At 42.8% G+C, this 26,741-nt stretch overlaps 1 protein-coding gene across 5 annotated transcripts in view; it reads right to left on the bottom strand.

The window, feature by feature from the left end:
- The window catches only part of osbpl5 (oxysterol binding protein-like 5), a 103,954-nt gene that overhangs the window by 22,009 nt on the left and 55,204 nt on the right, over window positions 1–26,741 (bottom strand). For all 5 annotated transcript variants that reach the window (XM_023984715.2, XM_023984716.2, XM_023984717.2 and 2 more), the window contains 4 exons: window positions 25,636–25,720; window positions 25,295–25,457; window positions 634–829; window positions 110–294 (listed from right to left, as the gene is read on the bottom strand). In XM_023984715.2, coding sequence (XP_023840483.1) covers window positions 110–294; window positions 634–829; window positions 25,295–25,457; window positions 25,636–25,720 — 629 coding nt within the window. The remainder of the gene's footprint in view (window positions 1–109; window positions 295–633; window positions 830–25,294; window positions 25,458–25,635; window positions 25,721–26,741) is intronic.

Here is a 26,741-nt window from a genome sequence, read left to right as displayed (position 1 = left end):
TCTACTAACTCATACAGTAGATCGGTGTAGTGGTAGTGACGAGGTAGAGAGAAAGTAATGGCGGTAATAGTTGAGCTACAAGTGTACTACTAGTCTAGTATTGTCATACTCCGACAGCAGATTGGCGTGGTAGTAGTAGTCTGACAGTTTGTCCAGGAAAGAGCGTGGCTCCAGGATGAAGGTGGGCAAGACCACTTTAGACAGGTCCATGCCAGGCCGCAGCTGCTTTAGCAGGGTCCAGATCAGACCCTTGTTCTCCTCAGACACCGTCTCCACCTGGGACGCCTCACCAGCCTGGGAGAAAGGGACACACAGAAGCAGGGTTGGAAAATGAAAGTTTTGATTCATTCGAATAGACTCCTTCCAGTAGAGAAAAACAGATTTCCCATTCCTACGATAAATAGTCATCATGTCTCTTTGTCTTTACCCTACAGTCCTGATAATCACGTAGCTGCACGGTGGTCAAAGCCGGCCCCACGTCACATTTCATGTGGCCCCTGATGTTCACCAATAAATTTGATAGATTTAGAATAAATCCTCGCCGGCTAGCTGTAGGCTTTGTAACGTGCCGAAACCCTAATAACCTGTCGGTGTATGTTAGCCGTCTGTGAGTGATGTCCTGTCGTGTTTCACCTCGGCCATCTCCTCCTGGCTCTGCTCGACGTAGGATGTGGCCTGCAGCCCCGGAGACAGCTCGTCCGATTGGTCCATGTCGCTCTCCTCCGTCAGCCGACCTCCGTTCTCATTGGCCCCGTTGTCCCAATCCTCCTGGGCATCGTGCTCTGATTTCTCAGAGTAGCCGTCATTCTCCATCTGTTGGTTGGCCAACCTTAAGAGAGGAGAAACACACAGATATGGTTTAATTAGCAGGAGCACACATGAATAAAGTTTGTGTCTGTTACAGAAACGTGATGGTACAACGCTGGTATTTATAAACTTCATGTCCATCTGCACATTGGTAAGCTATTGGGTTTGCATATTTCATTAATACAACTGTAGCAGAATTTGATTTAAACTGAATAACTTCCACACGTATATTATATTACCAGTTTCAGGGGCGTACAGGAAACTCTGCCTCAGAACAAAGTCAAGAAAGATGAATAAAGCTGAATTTTGCACCGGTGTCAAAAACAACAGCCTCAGCTCCCGACACCTCAGTTTTTATACCTGTGCAATTAATGGTCACTCGCAGCACACGCAAGCTTAGCTTGAAAGCAGGCCAAGTGACATGATTCTCTGGGAGAATTCTATGCGGTCATCCTGCTCTGAACTGTAATTCACATATAAGAGACGGTACTAAGTCATCCCTCGTCACCCCCATATGAAACGAATCCTAATAATGAGATCCTAATAGCGACCGCATCTCCTTAACAGCATCTTAACATAATGATGTCACAGCTATGACACAACTCACTGACAAAGCACCTCAAAATGATTGAAGAATCATCGCATATTGAAAGGCCTGAAAAATGTAATGTCTCACTCCTAAAGTGTTTTTCCTTCTCCATATTGTGAGAGAGCTGGATATGGTTACACAAAGACCAGCAGACAGAGACTAGATCGCAGGCTGGTGCCACCTTAACTGTGGAGGACGGGCCCATACTAATGGCTGGAATGGAATGGTTTTGACACATCAAACGTGGTTTCCTTGTGTTTGATACCAGTCACTTCATTCCAGTCACCATTATGAGCCACCCTCTCCTCACCAGCCTCCTGTGTACTAGATAGAGGGGTAGGGCCTAATGTCAAAAGGACAGGACGCATGTCCAACATCTGTAAGCGTTTCACTGTAAGGTCTACCTACACCTGTTGTTATTTGTCACGTGTGCCGAATACATTGGATTTGATTCGTACAACATGGCTGCCTAGGCAACCACATCCCCCACCGCAACCCCTCACTTTCAGTGGCCTGAATGTCACTGTCAATAATGATGTCACTCAGAGGATGACGCACATGCACGGTTGCACACACACCGGACACAGAGCCCAAGAACGATAGAGCCCTGGATATAAGAAATGCACACCCTACAATATTCACAGCGTGCCCCAGCTGTGTGTGGTACTGAATGAGAACCATATTCACATCATATAGTACATCCTGACATTTCAAAAAAACACATTTTGTGAACAACTACTAGACGTAACCTTAAGACGACCAGTGAGTAGAAAAGCATCAGTTCGTAAAAGAGAGAATAGGGCAGACGGCTAAAGAGAACCTTAATGGCTGTTAGATTGGAGCCATTAATGGCAGACCTTTGTGTGTCGCTCTCCGGTGGACAGATGGACGGAAACACACACAGCCGCCTTCTCACAGATGCACACGCCGGTTCTCCACCCAGTACACACTGAAACTGTAAGGCCATAAAGGCCACGCAGGTCAAAAGTCATACGTTGCCTGTCATATGTTCTACCTCACCGGCCAATTGGCAATATTACACAAACACATTACACCGTTGGCCATAAACTTGGGACGCATGGCCTTTCTTACCTTGTAAGCAAATGGCAATTATCCACCCGGTTCCACTTAAGCACAACAACAAGCGATTTATATAACATACATCCCACAGGCACAAAAAGCCCTTCCCCTCTCCTCTCTTCTCTTCTCGTCTCGAAATACAAAGGCACGTGTCTGTTATTATCACAAATCAGCGACTAAAGCGTAGGGATTTGTTTTCCCGTCTTCTCTGCCACGCCTGCTTCCTGGATGTGTGTCAGAATGTATGTGTGTGTGTGTGTGCAGAAAGGAAGAGGCGAAGCAAGAGGATTCACTCTCACCAAAATCTGTCCAAATTAAGCACAATGCATTTATATGGGCTTATTTTGGACCTAAGCTTGTCGCCTGCCTGCCTGCCTTTGGAACAACGACTCCCATTGTTAGGGCGGAAACATGAATATCTGGTCATTATATACAGATCTCTGGTGTGTAACCGTGTGTGTGTGGGGGTCTGCTTCACTGGTTGGTCGAATATTTCTTCCTGAGTATCTGCCTCCTGTCACATGACCCACGGGGGCCGTTGTGATTGGCTGAAAGGAGAGAGGGGCACAAACAGGGAGGAGCTAGAGAGTGCAATCTAGCAAACGCACACAAACATACACCATGACTCTCAATTACTTAGCGAAATCAATGAAAATTTTGCCCTGACCATTATTTGGCATGACGACTCCATTGAAACCCAATGAAATTGTGACCACTATTTAAGGCACACCTTATTGAATATGTCACTGCTCGGCTGCCCTATTTAATGACCCTACTTATCTTTGAATCAGCAGGTGTGCCCTCTCTTTGTTATAACGCCTGACAAAGATATTCAAGTCGATTTTTTTTATACTCTGAGTTTCATGCTAAATGGTATTGTGTATTGTACTGCGAGCTGACTAAGGGATAGTATTCCCCCAATCTTAATTTCTCTTTGAGGTCAGCAAACGATTGACTTCCCGATTGACATACTTGAGTCCACAGAGATCCTATTAAATGACGAGTTATAACATGTAATTATATACCGTTCAATCTAACTTAGACAATGATGCGACAAAATCACCGTAGATCTGTTTCAACTTTGAATTTAAGACTTTGGAAGACAGCTTTTCTTAGCTCCCAATTATAATTATTTTGCTTGGGGAGTTTTTTTTCTTCTTCAGGTTCACATTCATTCTTTTGCAGCTTTTACTATAGAATTTATTCCACCCTAGCCACATTTCTTCATCTGCTTGCATGCGCCTCCCCTATGTCAAGGCGGTATTTCCTTTATGCACTATGCTTTTCCGTGCGCTATCTTTTATTATTAACCTGGTGGTTCGAGCCCTGAATGCTGATTGGCTGAAAGCCATGGTATATCAGACCGTATACCACGGCATTTATTGTTCTAATTACATTGGGAACCAGTTTATAATAGCAATAAGGCACATCGGGGGTTTGTGGTATATGGCCAATATACCACGGCTAAGGGCAGTATCAAGGCACTCCGCGTTGCGCCTTAGAACAGCCCTTAGCTGTGGTATATTGGCCATATACCACAACCCCTTGTGCCTTATTGTTTAACTATACCACAGGTCAATATAACTCTGCGTTGCGCCTAAGAACAGCCCTTAGCCATGTTATATTGGCCATATACCACACCCCCTCGTGCCTTATTGCTTAATCATACCGCACATACACGCATTCAAAGCTGCATACATTTTCTACACGAATCCACTAGAACAAATAGGAATAGCTGATAGGCAGCGGAGAGGCCAGGTGCATCACTGCACATGAAGGAACAGTGAAGACACACAGCTCAAAAAGATCCCCTGTTGATATTGTTCAGGGACAATACAAGTATCCTTCCTAGACTAGCCTTGTAGTGGCATATTGTCTCTATTTCATCCAATACATATGACCACTGCCCTGGTAAGAGAGGGGCTATTTCGGACACACCCTCACCGCAGGCTTTACTGCACGTCCGTAGAGATGATGGCAGTGTGGCACTTCAGATCGCAAGCTACAATCAAAAGGATGCTTCTTCGTTCAAGCATATAAAACTTAGACTTTCTAATATAAAAGTGGAAAACGAAATGATCCTTATAATTCCTCGAATTCTAATAACTTATAAGTGCAATAAATGAAGGCTATTGTCTGCAGGAAATGTAAGTGCGGTCAAAAAACTACACCGCTCCCCCGTCTAACCAAGACTCCTCGTAGGCCCGACTTCCTCCCTCAAATAACCGTTCCTCCTCCCGTAGCCACCGCACCGGCCGCAAGGGGGGTATTCATCTCCAATAATGGCTTCACACTAATAATGCTCTGGCTATTGTATACAAATTGGCTACTTGGCTCGAACAAGCCTACAACACCACCATGCAATGAATAATTGCATTATTGTTTTCAAATGCTACTCCTGGCTGCAGTGAAAATGTAATATGAATAACGGCACAAAAGCCCTGTGATTTCAATGTTTCATTCCAACTGGATCAGGTGTGGGTCTGTCAACTCTCTACAGTTTATAAGGTCAGTCTGGCTGGATTTTTACTTCCGATAGTGAGATGCGCCGTCTGTTGCCGATCATGATTCTCCCAAGTCATCCTATACGTAACAAAAATATAAAACGCAACATGCAACCATTTCAGCGATTTTACTGAGGAAGGGCCTAATCTATGGATTTCATGTGAATGGGCAGGGGCAGAGCCATGGGTGAGCCTGGGAGGGTATAGGCCCACCTACTTGGGAGCCAGGACCACCCACTGGGGAGCCAAGCCTAGCCAATCAGGATTCGTTTTTCCCCCACAAAAGGGCTTTAATACAGACAGAAATACTCCTCAGTTTCATCAGCTGGCGGGGTGGCTGGTCTCAGATGATCCCGCAGGTGAAGAAGCCGGATGTGGAAGTCCTGGGCTGCTGTGGTTACAAGTGGTCTGCGGTCGTGAGGCTGGTTGAACGTACAGCCAAAATTCTCTAAAACGACGTTGGCGGAGCTTATGGTAAAGAAATGAACATTCAATTCTCTGGCAACAGCTCTGGTGGACATTCCTGAAGTCAACATGCCAATTGCACACTCCCTCAACACTTGAGACATTTGTGGCATTTTGCTGTGTGACAAAGCTGATCATGCTGTTTAATCAGCTTCTTGATACGCCACACCTGTCAGGTGGATGGATTATCTTTGCAAAGGAGAAATGCTCACTAACAGGGATGTAAACAAATATGTGCACAACATTTGAGAGAAATAAGCTTTTTATTCGTATGGAACATTTCTGGGATCTTTTATTTCAGCTCATGAAACATGAGACCAACACTTTACATGTTGCATTTATATTTTTGTTCATATATAATAATGTGGCCACATATGCTTCTGGTAGGCCTAGCTATTCAGGAAAACTTAACAGGCCCTCTGCCTCTTCTCCAATCCGACCAGCTATTCCTCACACACCTAGAACCTAATGCTTCAATATAGCTTAAATACTGTATTTGTCATTTAACCTTTAAAAAGTATTTATCACATTTTCTATGTGGCATAAACACAACCACTCATTGTTTTAATCTGATTAGGCTACTTCAAAAGTCTCCTGTAGGCATGTGCACATTCGTCCAAAATATAATTCAGGCATCTTCAAAATGGCTTGACATCAATCAGGTTTCCATCCAACCTTTTAATGCATGTCAAGTACATGTTGGATAAAAAAATATCATGACATCATGGGAAAGCATGCAGTTTATTAGGCTACAGACGAAATAATGATGAACTCCACCAGGTGGTGAATGTGCATGGTGATGAGCTTGATACTCCTTTCAATAAATATTGAGGGTCTTATTCTGGTCACATGATGATCGATGCTTGGCTGCTGTTCGACAAATAAAAATAATCTCACATTTTTGTTGATAATTTCATCATGTAGGCTATACCCGCACTGTATACCAGAGTGGGCACAGTCGCTATACCTACACTTTGTTTTTGTACCAAAACCATCAGTAGGCCCAGAGTTTAAATGCGATGGAAACCCATTTAAGTTGTATTTTTTTATTTGGTACATGAATTTAAGTCATTTTTTTGTGCACCACGTATTTACGCACATACTTTTACCAGAAACAAGCCAATTTGTTGGAAACAACTGATGGGAAAATGTGCATATTGGTTTTATGTGGATTTTCAAAAATTTTCATGAAAATTTGTCGCTAATTGCATGGAAACCTAGCTATCCACACGAAAGCAGGGATCATCAACTAGATTTAAGCGCGGGCCAATTTTTTTATTGAGCAGATGGTCGGAACATAATTACAAATAATTTGTAGACTGCAAATTGACCGCAAAAGCTTCTCTAATCTTTTCTATTTTTACCAATGACCTGCCACTGGCATTAACAAAGCATGTGTGTCCATGTATGCTGATGATTCAACCATATACGCATCAGCAACCACAGCTAATGAAATCACTGAAACCCTTAACAAAGAGTTGCAGTCTGTTTTGGAATGGGTGGCCAGTAATAAACTGGTCCTGAACATCTCTAAAACTAAGAGCATTGTATTTGGTACAAATCATTCCTTAAGCGCTAGACCTCAGATGAATCTGGTAATGAATGGTGTTTCTGTTGAACAAGTTGAGGAGACTAAAGTACTTGGCGTTACCTTAGATTGTAAACTGTCATGGTCAAAATATATAGATTCAATGTTTGTCAAGATGGAGAGGTCTAGCCGTAATAAAGAGATGCTCTGCTTTTTTGACATCACACTCCAAAAAGCAAGTTCTGCAAGCTCCAGTTTTGTCTAATCTTGATTGTCCAGTCATGTGGTCCAGTGATGCAAGAAAATACCTAGTTAAGCCCAGAACAGAGTGACATGTTTTGCTCTTAATTGTAATCAGAGGGCTGATATAAATACTATGCATGCCAGTCTCTCTTGGCTAAGAGTCGAGGAGAGACTGACTGCATCACTTCTTTTTATAAGAAACAGTAATGTGTTGAAAATCCCAAATTGTTTGCATAGTCAACGTACACAGAGCTCTGACACACACACGTATCCCACCAAACATGCCACCAGGGGTCTTTTCACAGTACCCAAATCCAGAACAAATTCAAGAAAGCGTACAGTATTATATAGAGCCCTTATCGCGTGGAACTTCCTTCCATCTCATATTGCTCAAATAAACAGCAAACCTGGTTTCAATAAACAGAAAAAGCAACACCTCGCAGCACAACGCCTCTCCCCTATTTGACCTAGATAGTTTGATATGTGGGCTACATGTGCCTTTTTAAAAATGTATGTAGTTCTGTCCTTGAGCGTTTCTTGTCTATTGATGTTCTGCATTACGTCATTCTGTATTATGTTTCATGTTTTGTGTGGACCCCAGGAAGAGTAGCTGCTGCTTTTGCAACAGCTAATGGGGATCCTAATAAAATACAGTGCATTCGGAAAGTATTCAGACCACCTTGACTTTTGACACGTTTTCTTACATTACAGCCCTATTCTAAAAAGTATTAAATACATGTTTTACTCAATCGACATACAGTACCCCATAACGACAGTGAAAACATTTTTTTTTATGTTTACATTTTGCAAATGTATTAAAAATAAAAAACAGATCTTATTTACATAAGTATTCAGATCTAACTTGATTGGAATCCACCTGTGGTAAATTCAATTTAATGGACATGACTTGGAAAAGCACACACCTGTCTATATAAGGTCCCACAGTTGACAGTGCATGTCAGAGCAAAAACCAAGCCATGAGGTCGAAGGAACTGTCTGTAGAGCTCCAAGACAGGATTGTGTCGAGGCACATATCTGGGGAAGGGTACTAAAACATTTCTTCAGCATTGAAGGTCCCCAAGAAGACAGTGGCCTCCATCTCTGCAGCACTCCACCAATCAGGCCTTTATGGTAGAGCGGCCATACGGAAGCCACTCCTCAGTAAAAGGCACAGGACAGACCGCTTGGAGTTTGCCGAAAGGCACCAAAAGAAGATTCTCTGGTCTGATGAAACCAAGATTGAACTCTTTGGCCTGAATGCAAAGCGTCACGTCTGGAGGAAACCTGGCACCATCCCTACAGTGAAGCATGGTGGCAGCATCATGTTGGTTGATATTTTTCAGGGGCAGGGACTGGGAGACTAGTCAGGATCGAGGGAGAGATGAATGGAGCAGTACAGAGAGATCCTTGATGAAAACCTGCTCCAGAGTGCTCAGGACCTCAGACTGGGGCGAAGTTTCACCTTCTAACAGGACAACGTCCCTAAGCGCACAGCCAAGACAACGCAGGAGTGGCTTTTCGGAACAAGAATGTCCTGGCCCAGCCAGAGCAAAGACTTGAACCAAATCAAACATCTCTGGAGAGACCTAAAAAAAAAGCTGTGCAGCGACGRTRCCCAACAACCTGACAGAGCTTGAGAGGATCTGCAGAGATTTTTGGAGAAACTCCAAATACGGGTGTGCCAAGCTTTTAGCGCCATTCCCAAGATGACTCGAGGCTGTAAAATCACTGCCAAAGGTGCTTCAACTAAGTACTGAGTAAAGGGTCTGAAAACGTATGTAAATGTTTTATTTTATTTATTATATGCAAAAATTCCTAAAATTGTTTTTGCTTTGTCATTATGGGGTATTGTGTGTCGATTGATGAGGGGGGGGAAACTATTTAATACATTTTAGAATAAGGCTGTAACGTAACGAAATGTGGAAAAAGTAAAGGGGTCTAAATACTTTCCGAATACACTGTATAATACTTGACTAAAGCATCATTTCAAACCTTGATTACATTTGTATGCGATCACACGTCTCTATATTATAGGCTGGAATAGTTGGGAACAGATTAAAATAAATTGGAGCGGATTTCTTGGTGTTTTTAGTCTTTTATGTCCAACAAGGAAAATAAATGTCTTCCTTTTTGTAAAAAATATTTACATTTGCTCAGAAAACATAGGGGGCCCAATAAAACCACCTGCGCGCCAAATTCTGCCTGTGAGCTGCCAGTTGGGGAACCCTGTCCTGAAGACTCTGGCAACTGTAATAGTCCAGCGTCACTTTGATTTTGCCTGCATATCATGGTTCACCAAACATCTAAAGAATAAGCTACAGACCTGCCAAAACAAGCTTGTAAGAATTGTACTTAAACTCTCCCCTCATACTCATCTGGAGGTTGAGCATTTTAAGCAGCTAGGCTGGCTATCTGTGGAAAAATGAATTCAACTTGGTCTGGTCCACAGAATTATCACCGACTCAGCCCCCAGGTACCTATCCAGCATACTACCAGAGCCAGAGACTCTAATATTTACTTTTAAATATAAGAGTCTATCTGGTAAGAACACATTTTTATATACCAGAGCTGTTGAGTGAAACAAACTACCACAGCAATTCAAAGCCATACCAACCATAACCACTTTTTAAAATAATGTCAAAAGCTGGCTAATGTGTGAATAGTATAACCTTTTTTGCCTCTATGTAAATATTGACAGAGTGTACGAAACATTAGGAACACCTGCTCTTTCCATGAAAGACTGACTAGGTGAATCAAGGTGAAAGCTATGGTCCCTTATTAAAGTAACCTGTTAAATCCAATTAGTGTAGATTCAAGTGCCGTTGAACGGGGGTATGGTAGCAGGTGCAAGGCGCACCGTTTTGAGCGTGTCAAGAACTGCAACGCTGCTGGGTTTTTCACGCTCAACAGTTTCCTGTGTGTATCAAGAATGGTCCATCAACCAAAGGACACCCAGCCAACGGCAAGCCAGTGGTCGAAAACAGGTCATTTATGAAAGAAAACAAAGGAGGATGACACTAATTGTGCAGAGCAACAGACAGGCTACAGTTAGTCAACTGACAGTCCAGTACAACATTGATGCCTAAAGACCCATTAAAGAATGCACAACTCATCGTTGACACGAATGGGGTATGGCAGCCAATGACCTTACAGAGTTCCACTTTCAGCAAAAAACCTAACTACGGTTGCAGTGGGCTAATGAACAAAAACACTGGACAATGGGGAATTGGAAAAACATTGCCTGGTCTGATGAATCCTGGTTCCTGCTGTTTCAAGCTGATGGGAGAACTAGGGTATGGCACACATGGCACATATTGGGCCCCTTGATAAAAGTGGAGCAACGTTTGAATGCCACAAGATATCTTAAGATCATTGCCAATGACGTGTATCCCTTCATAGCAGCAGTGTATCCATCTGCAAATAGACCATGCAACAAGGCTAGGATTGTCCAGGAATGGTTCCACAAAAATGACAGTGAATTCAGCTTACTGCAGTGGCCTGCCCAGTCACCAGATCGTAATGCAATTGAGCATCTGTGGGATGAGATGGAATGAGCTATTCAGAGTAGAGATCCACTACAAGCCAACTTGACACACCTGTGGGAAGCATTGGCGTCTGAATGGGCCAGCGTCCCTGTGGAATGCTTTCAAAACCTTGTTGAGTCCATGCCCGACAAATTGAGGCTACTCTGAGGACAAAAATAGGTGCAACTCAATATTAGAAAGGTGTTCCTAATGTTTTGTACACTCAGTGTATGTTTTTCTGTAAAAAAATAAGGACCACAATGGAAATAAGTCCCCAACTTAATTGTGCAATCCCTGTCACTGTAAAAAATATTTGTACTGTGTGTATATGTATATATTTTTGGACACATTTTTGGACCCTCAACCTTCTAGCCCGTAGCCCTGCGTGGCATCGACTGTGCTTAAAAAAGCATGCTTAAGTGGAAAAGTCGATATCCATGTTTATAAACACAGGGGTTTACAGTTGTTATTTGTGGTTGCAAACATTATTTAGAGTTAATTCTTTGAGGTGGGAGGGTGTGCAATTTTTTTTTACAGTACAGTACATTTTTACAGTACATTGAGTTGGACCAGCGTTTTTAGCCTGCTAGCTACGTTAGCTGCTAACCTTAGCTAGCGTGTTCAGTCTTCAAGCTAACACGGCTACTTAGCTAGCAAGCCAAGATCTTTTCATCAAGGATCTCTCTYTACTTTGCTTTGTGCATCTATACCTCAATCCTGACTAGTCTCCCAGTCCCTGCTGCTGAAAAAAAAATCCCCACAGCTGGTGACGTTGCCACCAGCATGCTTCACCATAGGGATGGTGCCAGGTTTCCTCCAGATGTGACGCTTGGCATTCAGGCCAAAGAGTTCAATCTTGGTTTCATCAGACCAGAGAATCTTCTTTTGGTGCCTTTCGGAACACTCCAAGCGGCTGTCGTGCCTTTTACTGAGGAGTGGCTTCCTGCAGAGATGGTTGTCCTTCTGGAAGGTTCTTCCATTTCCACAGAAGAACTCTGCAGCTCTGTCAGAGTGACCATCAGGTTCTTGGTCACCTCCCTGACCAAGGCCATTCTCCCCCGATTACTCAGTTTGGCCAGGAGGCCTATTCTAGGAAGAGTCTTGGTGGTTCCAAAATTCTTCCATTTAAGATTGATGGAGGCCACTGTGTTCTTGGGGAGCTTCAATGATGCACACATTTTTTGTGCCTCGACACAATCCTGTCTTGGAACTCTACAGACAAATCTCTCCGTAGAGCGGACCATCAGCTGAGTTCATCAATGTAGTTAATGATAGTTTATTTATAGAAACCTATGCATTTGCCAGTTATATTCATAGACATAACACCAAGACAGACGTAGAACTTTGGGGACCTCCCGAGCACCAGGAAAATCTACTTGTTCTTGAGATGTATTCTGGAGTTTATTCAGGAAGGTGCAACGTTAGATAAAAATACAGGTAACGGCCATAACAATGGAATCACTTGAGTAACTGTGGGGTTTAAAGTATATTGAAAGCAGTAGCTTCTACACAGGTGTGGTTCCGGAGTTAATTAAGCAATTAACATACCATCATGCTTAGGGTCATGTAATGTTGGGCAGGATATTATTTTGCCTACCATGYSTATGCCCCCATAGGATGACAATGCCCCCATCCACAGGCCACAAGTGCCTGCATGGTTTGATGAGCATGAAAACGATGTAAACCATATGCCATGGCCGTCTCAGTCACCAGATCTCAAAAAAACGGAACACTTATGGGAGATTCTGGAGCAGCGCCTGAGACCACTGTTCWGGCTGGTGGTGGCCCAAATTAAGTGTTGTGTTTTTTTACATTTTATTACAGAATTCATGCAAAATTGTTACTTCGGGAGCTCGTTCTATAATACAAAATGTGGGTGATTTCTGTCTCAGGTAGTTGCAAAYATCTGGTAACTTTCCCCAAATCCCCTGATTTTCCAGAAAACCCAGTTGGAAGATTCATGGAATCAGGAGGGAATAAGCAGGAAATCTAGAATCCTCCAAGCAGGATTTCTGGAAAAACTGGGGATTTTGGAAAGTTACTGGATTTTTGCAACCGTAGTCCCAGGGGACTAAACTGTGTACACGTTTTATTCCTGCCTAACACAAACATCTTAATCAAATAATCGTGTTCTTCAATTTAGACCCCAATTAGTAGAGTGCTGGAATAAAACCTGTACACTGTGTAAAAAGCTTTCTTGACGACCTAAATACAGGTACCATTTTCTTTTGCTAATCCATGCAGGTTTGTCATTGATTTCCATGGAGCGTGGTGGACATAGATGCAACAATACTCCAAAGCAGGACATTTCCCCGCATCCAGGTTAAGGCCTGCTACCAGCAGAAACATGGGAGCACCTCATGTCAGTAAGTCATGAAAGCACACGTCACTCACAGTTGAGACGAGCACAGGGTCAAGCTGTAGTGCAGTGACCCTMGATAGAGAGCATGTTGTGATGTTAATGGCCTTGCTCAAGGGCCCAACAGTAGGGGAATGTCTTCAGGATTTTAATCCAGCAGCCCTCTAGTTGCCAGATCAATTCCCAAATTTTTTCCAACTCCTGGCCCAAGATTCAAAGCAGCCACCTTTCGGTTATTAGGTCCAACTTATTATGGGCTGGGCTCCCTACTGATACTATTTGAATAACTAATACTCCACTCATATGAGGAGTGGAAAAGCCCTATGCAACATAAACATGTCTACTGGAGTAACTTCCTGTCAGAGAGACTGATTAGAGGGTTAGACAGGAGGCCCTGGGCCAATGGGAGGTCACTGGGTGGGTGGAGTTTGGGTGGAGTTTGAYGTCACTGCCTCGGGTGGGTGGAGTTTGCACATTTTGGACCATTCCAATGGTCCTTAAGTGAAATCTCCACCCACTCGGGCTGCGGGCCATGCAAAACGAACTCGCCCAGTTAAAGTGTAGTTACAGACATGAACATACAACTTGAACTACAGAGTAAGGCTGTCTTCAAATAAAAAATGCATACAGTATAACGCATGTCCAACGGAGTGAGGAGAAACACTGCTCTGTTTACAATGGAGACGTACGTCTTTGCAACTTTTCTAACGGACGGTGCAACACAATGCTAGGGGCCTCCCCCAACACACTCCTCCCATTGAGCTGCTGTGTCTTATACACATCCATTTGTCTGATTTGAAGGCCCCTTTATAGTCCTCAATAATCAACAATTTAATACTCGTTACATGTTAATTCTTGCTCTTTCTTTCAAGTACATTCACTACGTCTATCCATCTCTCGCCAGGTGCCACAGCAATAGAATAGTCCGAGGACCTCCAGAGCCTTCTGACCAACTACCTGCGATCGCTCAAGAGCACAGAGAAGTAGGCTCTGTTCGTAACAGGATACTTATGCACCTTCACTATTGCTGTCTGTGTGTTACGTAATCAAGGGTCACAGGTTGGATTGACTCTATTTCAAAACTCATGCTCTCCCCCCACTCTAAAAGTCTCCCCGACTTTAATACAAACTAACGCGTGTCCTTCCCAAAGTCCCAGGTGAGTGTGCTGGGCTATAGAACTCTAGAGCAGCACATCAACAAACCTGCCGTCCTGTTGTCAGCTATCAGCGGACAGTTCCCTGAGCAAGGACTTAACAGTCAAGGCTGTCAAATTAAAAAATGTTTTTTTTGGGGGGGGGGGGGTCACTAAATGTAATAAAGCTATGCATAAACTATGCATGTAATTCTTCACAAGTAGTTAGGTTACAAAATAATAACTAATAACTTTTTTCATAGGCTGTTGGTCTTCCCATTTTTTACTAATGCAGACTTTATCAATAAAGACAACACTTAAAGCTTATGATTAAGAAGTTCTCAAAATCAAGTCCAGGGTGAATACATTTTTACTTAACGTGTCAAGTAAAATACATAAAGACCAGATTGAAGAATGGGACAATAGACAAGTGAATAGAAGTCAGTTCTTCCATTTGTATCAATGAGTGGTTACAAGACATGTAGACTTTCCAAACACACAGACAGAAGGGTGTTCGACAATCTTTATTTAACAATAGCTAAAAGTTCCGGAATATTGAGGAACGTTCCGTGGTCCCCCCACGGCAGGCACGCTCTGAGGGATCCACTCCAGTGTTCGCAGCAGGCCTCTCCTGTGTGGTGTTGTACTGAGTGAAAGACAAAAAAAGACTGTCAGATCACGCTGAGGCACCGTCGGGCCAAGTACAATAAACCACAACACCTCTCKAAAGAGTATTAAACTAAATCACAAAGCCACAATAAAACCAAGGAAAGGAGTATATTAATATCAAAGCAAAAACAAACGATAATGGGAAAATAGGTGGGGTGAAAGTAAGGCGGTATGGTCCGGTATGGTGTCCCGGCAGACATTTTYRCAAGGCAGAGYTGAGTGGCCTACACCGAGYCGCGCAAGGACAGCAGTGGATGCATTCATTCTGGTCTACTGACAATCGCCAAATGTCATTACACTTTAGGCGCTTTGTGGAACACGTCTCTTTCCATTCACCACTGGTTGGAGGCCATTTCTCTCACCCAGTGGCATGACGGCTATTTAGGTGAGCGCTGATGCCAACGCAGCYCTGCGTCGCTCCACCAACGCTCCATCAAATGATTTGAACAGAAATGATGTGGCCTACGATAGAAAGAGTAGTACCGTATGTGGTTTATCTGTAAGCGCAGACTGGAGACCAAATMAATTACAATGTCATGAGCCTGACACTTTTTAAATCATTAACATATTCATGTGGAGAGAGTGCAGGAGAAAGTCAACTAAAAAAGGCAAGCGGGCAGACATCGGCTTTTGAGCGGCTGCGGCACGAATCAAACAGAGTTGGACAGCACATGGTGCTGAAAGTAACTKATTTCAACAATTGTCCCGATTTTAATTRGACTTCACTAACAACAGGGTTTTGTTGGAGCCTATTTCTTCCTATTAWWWWWWWTAAGAGGTAGGCCTACTTGTTTGACAGACYCAGTTATGCCATCCATAGATGTGTCACTAATCGCCAAATCCTCCAATACTGTCACCATGCACTCCACTCCTTAAAGGGCTTGGTGTGTTTGGTTAAAATCAGGGCTCGAATTGAGTGAGGGTATGCAATACAGTTTCRTAAAGAAAACGGCAACAAGGATATCAATTGTTGGCTTTATAGTTTGAAATAAATACATAAAAAGAATCCAGATAAGACAAAGAGTTCTTAACTCTGATATYCTAGAAAAAAGCTTTAAAATGACCACCAAAGATGTGACTGATTCATATGGGGATATATTGATTAGTCTCTGACATTCTGAAGCTAAGCTGCGAGTATCGAGTATCCAGCAGATGAGTATCCAGCAGATGAAGCTTACATTTTCCTGCGTTAGTCGAGCCTCTGTCTGGGTGGAAAGGTAACTTTTGAAAGTGCCATGCTTAGATTCAAAAGGATGTCTAACATATAATTATTTGCAAACAGCAACCGTTTCGCTGAAAACAAGACACTCTGGTTTGACATTGGAGAAATATGGTAAGAAAGCCTATTTCTCTGTCCATTCTTCCCTGAAACTTCTATTTTCATTATTCACCTTTCTCTTTAGACTTTTTCCGAGCGACATTCCTCTTGATTRTCACCAATTAACGCACAAAGAAATATGAAAAACAAATGTAATAGAGACATTGGTGATTTTATCAGTGTAATCAGATTGAAAATATTAGGATATGTTATGTTATTACATACAGGGACGTTCTGCCACCCATAATTTTTTTGGGTGCATGCGCATGCAGGAGGTCCCGCACCGGGAAGAAATTAAATCTACTTTCACCCCAGGAAAATAGTCAATAGATATAAACAAATGTGATGGGAAAATCAAAAAGGCTTGATACAGTAATTTAAAACAAAATAAATGGAGCAGGGGATAGTGGCTTAAGTAACATTACATTATCTGTGAGTCTATACTAGCGTGGATGGAATGAGAGGGGTAGGCTACTTAAGGCCTCCTCTCTGGTTCGATACAATTCACAGTAGGTGCAATTTCCCAAAAGGCCCCCTCTCCGTTCCACCGGTTCGCCGGCAGCCATCAACCCGGTCCACAGTGGCTCGTTGATCCGTAGTTCGTCCTCCCAGGTCACACGTTAGCTAAAGGCTCAATGCACAGGCACACTCTATCGGCATACAGCTCTATCGGGCATGAAGTTAGAGTTGGATGTAGAGAGGTATACTTAGCTCTGGGAAGGGTGACGTGTTCACCCTACCAATTCACATTAAAGGACTTCTTGAAATGGAAACKGGTRGGTCTGCTCCAGCAACAGCCATGCGCTCTCCTCAGACGTCTCGGCTCCAGCTCTGCAACCACGCTGATCCKATCTCAACACGACAGCGTGCCGCTTCTGGCTTTTCACCTTGAATAAAGAACAGGTGCAAGAAACTACCAGGTCCAAATCAGTGACGCGTCAATTCATTATTCCCGTGATCAACAGGGGGAAGAGTTAACAGGGGCAAAAGAGGTGAAACCCATACCAGGTCGATTAAGTTCCGGGCATATAATGCAATGTATGAAGGCAGCTTCTAATAGATACAGTCACCTCCGTGACATATCTTTCTTTCATCACCAAAGCAGTGTTAGCATTTACTGCACATGTTGCTGAACAATCCAACCCTGCCGATGACACACAGGTAAAATGGGCAATTCACACACAATATTAAGTTCATAAGRATTGACTGTAATACTGCTGCTGTGCAACAACAGCTTCCTTCCTGGTCTGTCAGCATGCTCCTTTCTAGTGATCTCACTCCCTTCTCCACCTGGAATGCAACAACAAAAACATGACTAACAATGTGTCGACTCAGTCAGTAACTTAGCTTACTAATGAAACGCTAACGTGTACATGTACAAGCATATTCTTTATCAGCCAACAGCCTCTGCTACTTTTTCAGTTACCAATTAAGAAACAAACAGTCAGTCAGGGGAACTCGCTCACTTGTTTGGCAAACATGGTCCAATAGTCAGTAGCAAGTCTTTAAAATATAGCTGGCAAATATCTTTTTTTTCTTTCTAAAATCATTAGCTAGCTACCTTGATAAACTCAGCTGATGGTGGGAGTTAGGTTGAAACTGCCGGGGAAGAGCTATCTAGCTAGCTCATCCAACAGGTCTGAGCTGCAGTGAAACAGAAAAGAGAGCCTGACCCGGATCCTATTGCATTTAAGCTAGCTAGCTAGCTAGCTAGCTAGCTAATGGCCTTTTCATCATCTTTAAAAGATAATATAAATATATTTGTTTTCCCCCTCACATCTAGCAGTGTCAGCTAGCTTAAACATTGAACACCAAGGTTAGCTACTAATGTAGCTAGCAGGCTAAAAAGGCAATCAACACTTACCAGTCCATGAGAACAGTGGTCATTACGGTGTCCCTCTTCCACCTTTCAAAATTCATTCCAATGTTTATCCAGTTTTTGGATTGGTCACGAGCAGTCTTTCTTGCTTCTTTTTCTCTTTTGCGGTCAGGTTGATTCAGATCCAAGAACATAGAACTATGCTTGTTGGCTTCGTCTGCTCCGTTTTTGTTTCTGACTTTCACTTCCTCTCAGCTTAGCGCAAAGATGCACCTAGCCCAGAATGCCAGCCCAAGTTGGCTCAGAGCTCAACGCCCTCGTTTTCATTCAAATTTAAAACACTACTACACAAGACGTGGGGTGGCATAGGGTCGCCCACGACCTACGCATTCCTGACTTCATCTTTTCCTCTCTTGTGCAATATCTTACGAGTCATACATTGGACCTATTTATACCATGATGAATATTTTTGGGCATTTCAGAAGTTTAATTGTATTTCAAATGAATACAGCATAAAAATGGTGTATGTTATGAACTGTTTCTCTAAATTGCATTGTGAAAGCCTAACACTAATTTCATATTTTTTAATTAGCCAGTCATGTTGGCAATAGAACAAGCTTTCAAATGATGCACACTTGACTCAGATTGCGATTTATAATAGACTGTTTTTGGATTGCGTAAACAGAAATTGGCGGGGATACAGGGTTGTTATAAACAAAACAACTACAAGTGTGCTTGCTCTAGTTCCCCGACGGCATAGCAAGGAGAGCTCCAAAACAAGGACCTTATAGTTGAAGACTTCTTTGTATCACAGAAGTGCATTGAAATTACTTAGGTTCAACTGTTCAAGAGGCGACACAACTCCCCAAAGCGTGAAGACACCAGTTACACCTCACACCCTTGTAATTTGTTTGTCTTATGTCGCGCCACATTTCCCAAGAATAATCTTATCACGTTACTGAATGTWTTTTCAGATTTTGTAATCAACAAATGCAGCAAAACATAGAGTAAATGTAAAATGCACATAAAATCAACGGTGTAAWGTTTGAATTAGACAACTTGTGTCCTCACCTATGGTCTAATACGTTTCCCCGTGATCTCCAAACTGTTGCCTTTCAATTGCTAATGCTTTTCATATTTCTTCTGTAAGAAACATTTGAATTTAACCCTGTCCATATAGGCCAAAAGGAAAATGTAAGGAGATGTACACAAGAAGTTCACAATAAGCACTAGATGAAAGTGGACGGCCAGTTCCCAAAGATGGTGTCACTGACTGTGAACGCAAATGTGACAAGACAGTCATTGAAAATATTCACGACAATAGAGATTTAAGCATAGAAATCTATTAGGCATATAATGACTTTACAGTTAAAACTGAGAACATAGTCAAAATTCCTGGAGACAACGGCAGAGACTTAAAAACAGTGGTCAAATTATAAAAGCAATAAACTATGATAAGACCATCTCAGGTCTAATTAGGAGATGGAGTGATCCAAGCAAAGGCTTGGGCACAGAGCCAGTTCATTTCGATGGCAATTTCCTTCTAGAGCTGTTGCCTGACAATATATACAGTATGCAGTGCCACTATCAGAAGCTTGAAACTAACCTAAAGATCTTTATGTTCACGAAAGCTATGGTTTTATGATAATTTAAGCAGCAATGGAACTAATTATTTTTTAAAGAAATGCTCAAAGACACTTTGGCATGTAATCAAAGGGAATCATAATGAACTGTCAGATTATGTTAAAGGGGAGTGCAATTAAAATTTAAAAAAATCCACACTAGGAGGTCAAAATAAATCTGAAAATGCGGGAGTGGGACTGTAACACGGGAAGGTTACAAGAAATCCTGCTATTCCCTCCAACGAACCATCAAACAGGGAAAGCGTCAATACAGGACTAAGATTGAATCCTACAACACCGGCTCTGACGCTCGTCCGATGTGGCGGACGAAACTATTACAGACTACAAAGGGAAGCACAGCCGCGAGCTGCCCAGTGACATGAGCCTACCAGAGGAGCTTAATTACTCTATGCTCGCATCGAGGCAAGTAACACTGAAAGATGCATGAGAGCACCAGCTGTTCCGGTAGACTGTGATCACACTCTCAGCAGCCGATGTGAGGAAGACCTTTAAACAGGTCAACATTCACAAGGCCGCAGGGCCAGACGGATTACCAGGACGTGTACTCCGAGCATGCACTGACCAACTGGCAAGTGTCTTCACTGACATTTTCAACCTGTCCCTGACGTAGTCTGTAACACCAACATGTTGTTTCAAGCAGACCACCATGGTCCCTGTGCCAAAGAACACTAAGGTAACCTGCCTAAATGGCTACCGACCCGTAGCACTCACGTCTGTAGCCATGAAGTGCTTTCAAATGCTGGTCATGGCTCACATCAACACCATTATCCCAGAAACCCTAGACCAAGTCCAATTTGCATACCGCCCCAACAGATCCACAGATGATGCAATCTCTACTGCACACAACACTGTCCTTTCCCACCTGGACAAAAGGAACACCTATTTGACAATGCTATTTATTGACTACAGCTCAGTTTTCAACACCATAGTCCCCTCAAAGCTCATCACTAAGCTAAGGATCCTGGGACTAAACACCTCCGTCTGCAACTGGATCCTGGACTTCCTGACAGACCGCCCCCAGGTGGTAAGGGTAGGCAACAACACATCGCCACGCTGATCCTCAACACGGGMGCCCCTCAGGGGTGCGTGCTKAGTCCCCTCCTGTACTCCCTGTTCACTCATGACTGCATGGCCAGGCACGACTTCAACACCATCATCAAGTTTGCCGATGACACAACAGTGGTAGGCCTGATCACCAACAACGAGACAGCCTAGAAAGGAGATGACTGTGGACTACAGGAAAAGGAGGACCGAACACGCCCCCTTTCTCATTGACAGGGCTGCAGTGGAGCAGGTTGAGAGCTTCAAGTTCCTTGGTGTCCACATCACGAACAAACTATCATGGTCCAAACACACCAAGACAGTCGTGAATAGGGCACGACAAAGCCTATTCTCCCATCAGGAGACTGAAAAGATTTGGCATGGGTCCTCAGATCCTCAAAATGTTCTACAGCTGCACCATTGAGAGCATCCTGACTGGTTGCATCACTGCCTGGTATGGCAACTGCTCAGCCTCCGACCACAAGGTGCTAGAGATGGTAGTGAAAACGGCCCAATACATGACTGGGGCCAAGCTTCCTGCCATCCAGGTCCTCTATACCAGGCGGTGTCAGAGGAAGGCCCTAAAAATTGTCAAAGACTCCAGCCACTCTAGTCATAGAGTGTTCTCTCTGCTACCACACGGCAAGCGGTACCGGAGCACCAAGTCTACGTTCAAAAGGCTTCTTAACAGCTTCTACCCCCAAGCCATAAGACTCCTGAACAGCTAATCAAAGGGCTACCCAGACCCCTCTATTACGCTGCTGCTACTCTCTATGCATAGTCACTTTAAATCTACCTTCATGTACATATTACCTCAATTAACCGGTGCCCCGCACATTGACTCTGTACCGGTACCCCCTGTATATTGCCTCACTATTGCCATTTTACTGCTGCTGTTTAATTATTTGTTACTTTTATTTTTCTATTTTGTACTTAACACTTTTTTTCTTAACTTCTTAAAACATTGTTGGTTAAGGGCTTGTAAGTAAGCGTTTCACTGTAAGGTGTACACCTGTTGTATTTGGCGCATGTGACAAATAAAATTTGATGTTGATTTGAAATTGTGAAAACAATAATGCCATTTTTGTGTAAGAGCGGTTTGAAAAAAATGCCTGGAATTTCAGCCTGTTCAGTTGGGATGGGACCTTTGGCCCACATCATGACCTGATTAAAATAGACCAAATGACTGTACATCTGGGTAAGGGGGTGGACTATAGACCATCCTATCAGCCAATCAGGGCTGTGTATGTAAATATCTTKAAATGTGTTTCGTAACGTCCACACAATCAGACTAAGTATTTTAATGGGCAAACAGAGGCTCATAGAATTAAATGATACAAAATATATTTTGGTTTGGTTTTCATTAAATAAGCAGTGATTTATTACACATATCGTGATTATCCTAAATAAATTACCAAGATAGCAGGGGGGGCACTAAGAATCATTACGATGCTATTGCATCAACAGCAGTTCATTTCCTGAAAGGTGATCAGAAACCCAGAGATGTTATTTTTCAACATCCTTATGATTCCGACTTTCAACACCTGGGAAGACTATACTGATAATCACCCAATGATCAGAGGGGACTCCTGGAAAGGACAAACCCAGAAACGTTGGTCATTGAGCAAGGACCATGCACCAGATCCTGCAGTCACAATTAGTTCTCTCTCAAAACTATACCACAAAAAAAAGGCGTATTAGACAAAGTCACAGAATGGCACTTGATCCAGACAGAAACTCAGCTACTGCTCTCAGCGCTCTGTTCAATCGTCGGGCATCTTTTGAGCTCAATATAATTAGATTTGAACACGTGTATGTAAAAAAAAATTTAGAGACAGCAATAATGCAGTAWTGAATCAATTATACAATCAATTTGACTTTGTTTTTTACCAATCTAACTACAAAACAATGGTCATTATTTATTTGAATGGTACATCTCTATTGGTAAACTGTAAATCAAGATGTAGCCTAGGTCCATTCACAATACAGGTGAATGCATAGAAGTCAATAGCAGTGTGTGGCATGCATTAAGTTATTGAGTTTGTTTTAGCTGATTTCATGGGGATACAGATGACAAACAATCTGTTCCATTCAGGACCTATTTTAAATGGCAACTGCTCGGAGAACATATTACACTGAACAAAAAATATAAACGCAACATGCAAAGTGTTGGTCCCGTGTTTCATGAGCTGAAATAAAAGATCAAAGAATGTTCCATACACACAAAAAGCTTCTCTCTCAAATGTTGTGCATCAATTTGTTTACATCCCTGTTAGTGAGCATTTCTCCTTTGCCAAGATAATATCAAGAAGTTAATCAAACAGCATGATCATTACACAGGAGCACCTTGTGCTGGGGAAAATAAAAGGCCACTTGTGAAGTTGTGTCACACAACACAATGCCAGAGATGTCTCAAGTTTTGAGGGAGTGTGCAAATGGCATTCTGACTGCAGGAATGTCCACCCGAGCTGTTGCCAGCGGATTGAACGTTAATTTCTCTACCATAAGCCGCTTCAAACATAGTTCTAGAGAATTTGGCAGTACGTCCAACCAGCCTCACAACCGCAGACCACGTATAACCACGCAAGCCCAGGACCTCCACATCCGGCTTCTTCACCTACGGGATCTCCTGAGACCAGCCACCCAGACAGCTGATCAAACTGTGGGTTTGCACAACTGAAGAATTTCTGCACAAACGGTCAGAAATCYTCTCAGGGAAGCTCATCTGCATGCTGGTCCTCCTCACCAGGGTCTGACTGCAGTTGGAGTCGAAACCAACTTCGATGGCGACTGGCAGTGTGCTCATCATGGATCAATCCCGGTTTCAACTGTACCAGGCAGATGGCAGACAGTGTGTATGGCTTTGTGTGGGCGAGCGATTTGCTTATGTCAACATTGTAAACAAAGTTCCCCATGGCGGTGGAGTTATGGTACGGGCAGGCATAAGCTAAGGACAATGAACATAATTGCATTTTATCCTGAGATCCTGAGACCTATTGTCGTGCCAATCATCTTCCGCCATCACCTCATGTCTCAGCATGATAACGCACAGCTCCATGTCACAAGGATCTGTACACAACTCCTGGAAGCTGAACATGTCCCAGTTCTTCCATGGTCTGCATTGTCACCAGACATGTCACCCATTGAGCATGGTCACAACATTCCACAGGCCACAACCAACAGCTTGATCAACTCTATGCGAAGGAGATGTGTCGTGCTGCATGAGGCAAAATGGTGGTCACACCAGATACTGACTGGTTTTCTGATCCTCACCCCTACCTTTCTTTTTTTTTTAAGTATCTGTGATGAACAGATGCATATCTGTTTACGCGGTCATGTGAAATCCATAGACTAGGGTCTAATGAAATMATTTCAATTGACTGATTTCCTTACATGAACTGTAACTTGGTAAAAATCTTCTAAATTGTAGCATGTTCAACTAGAATTTTTTTTTCTTTGCAGGACAAAAATTGTCCTGACTTTCAAGAATGCCTGTATTGCGTCCCCTTGCTATTGTGGTTGGCTGGCAAGTTTCTCCATCCAATTATTACAGGTGACAGTTGTGGCTGCTTCGCGTGATGTATTGATGTGCTGTTGTCTGTGCCCAATAATGCTTGTACCATGTTTTGTGCTGCTACCATGTTTTCTTGCTACCATGTTGTTGTCATGTTGTATTGCTAACATGCTGTGTTGTCGTGAGTTGCAGTTATGCTATGTTGTCATCTTGGGTCTCTCTTTATGTAGTGTTGTGGGGTCTCTCTTGTCGTGATGTGTGTTTTGTCCTATATTTTTATTTTATTTTTAATCCCCGTCACCACAAGAATTTGTTCTTAACTGACTTGCCTAGTTAAATAAAGGTTAAATAAAAAATGTAAAATCATGGCACTTGGCGATACGTTGGCACATGAGAACTATTCGAATATATAAGTCAATTATTGCATTCTGTCCATGCTGGCTTTCACGGGCTACCTGAGACATGTGCTTCTACACCTGCATTACTAGCTGTTTGGGGTTTTAGGCTGGGTGTCTGTACAGCACTTCGAGATATTAGCTGATGTACGAAGGGCTATATAAAATAAAATTGATTGATTGAAACATACAGGTGGGAGGGAATACAGGCTGTCGCCAATGTATTCATGTGCAATTTGCCTAAATGGGTAATGGAAACATTGCATTTTTATTCAACACAAGTTTTTTTGCCATTAAAAGAAAATTGTGTTTATGTTACTTCATTACGTCCAGGTGTTTTTATAGACAAGATAGTTAAATGGACATGCACCCTAACAGGCAATTGTCACATTTATTTTCTATGCAAACTTTAGAAATGTCAACAATGTATGTATGTATGTATGTATGTATGTATGTATGTATGTATGTGCTACTTACTGTAGTAGTATGTATGTATGTATGTATGTATGTATGTATGTATGTATGCATGCATGTATGTATGTATGTATGTGCTACTTACTGTAGTAGCTCAGCATCAGTGAGGGCAGTCGACTGCAGTAGCTGTAGTAGTATGTATGTATGTATGTATGTATGTATGTATGTATGTATGTATGTGCTACTCACTGTAGTAGCTCAGCATCAGTGAGGGCAGTCGACTGCAGTAGCTGTAGTATATGGGAGGACTCCGAGGAGGTGCTGAGGTCTCCATCTCTCCCTGCTTTAGCTGTCAGCTTGTAGAGGCTGGAGCAGCTCAGAGCCAGCTCCAGAGCATCCATCCAACACCGACCTTGGGTGGAGAGAGGGGGGGTCAAGGGTCAAAGGTCATCAGACACCAACAGGTGCTTGCACGCACACACCGATTGTACAGCCACTCAGACAGACACACAGCTCTAATACCACTAGGGTCGTTGTGTTCTGATTATAGCGTGAAAGCGAGCACGCAAGCAGGCAAAAAAAAATCTCACCGTCAGACTCTGACGCAGCTCTGAAGATCAGGTAGTTGCTGGGTAGAGGCTGGGTGATGGAGCCAACATTTTCCCCTTTAGGACCCTGAGGACACCAAAGACAGAGGGGTTAACATTACACTTCCTCATGCTTAATAGTATCACTATATGGACAATCTTTATACTGCTGTGAATAAAGTTCAGTGAACAAAAATATGAACGCAATATGTAAAGTGCTGGTACCATATTTCATGAGCTGAAATAAAATATCCCAGACATGTTCCATTCGCACAAAAAGCTTKTTAAAATGATGTGCCCAAATGTGTTAACCTCCCTTTTAGTGAGCATTTTATCCTTTGTCAAGATAATCCATCCACCTGACAGGTGTGGCATAGCAAGAAGCTAATTAAACAGCATGATCATTACACATGTGTACCTTGTGCTGGGGACAATAAATGGCCACTCTAAAATGTGCAGTTTGGTCACACAATCCAATGCCATTGATGTCTCAAGTTGAGGGATTGTGCAAGTTTTGAGGGACTGCAGGAATGTCCACCAGAGCTGTTGCCAGAGTATTTTATGTGCATTTCTCTACCATAAGCTGCATCCAACGTCATTTTTAGAGAATTGGCAGTACGTCCAATCGGCCTCACAACCTAAGACCAGGTGTAACCATGCCAGCGCAGGGTGTATTTCTGTCTGCAATAAATCCCTTCTGTAAGGAAAAACTCATTCTGACTGGCTTTACCCGGCTACCCAGTGGGTGCCCTCCCAGGCCCACCCATGGCTGCAACCCTGCCAAGTCATGTGAAATCCATAGATGAGGGCCTAATGAATAGATTTATTTACATTTCCTTATATGAACTGTATCTTGTAAATTGTTGCATGTTGCTTTCATATTTTTGTTCAGTATAATTATACAACAATTGGAACAAGATGAGACAACACAAGCCAAGCGTTCTGAAGCCAGAATATGGTATTACAAAAGCTACACAAGCCGTTTGTAAAGTACAGCAAAGCACACAAACACAAAAGCAGAAATCATGTACTTCCAACCAGGCCCTCTCCATACACTCATGTCATGAGACAGGAAACTAACAGACAAAAGAAAATGTGGAATATTATGA

Source organism: Salvelinus sp. IW2-2015, linkage group LG4q.1:29 (genome assembly GCF_002910315.2).
Source record: "Salvelinus sp. IW2-2015 linkage group LG4q.1:29, ASM291031v2, whole genome shotgun sequence".
Taxonomy (NCBI): Eukaryota; Metazoa; Chordata; class Actinopteri; order Salmoniformes; family Salmonidae; genus Salvelinus; species Salvelinus sp. IW2-2015.
Note: the sequence above shows the minus strand (reverse complement) of the source record. Positions and strands in the feature narration are given on the sequence as shown.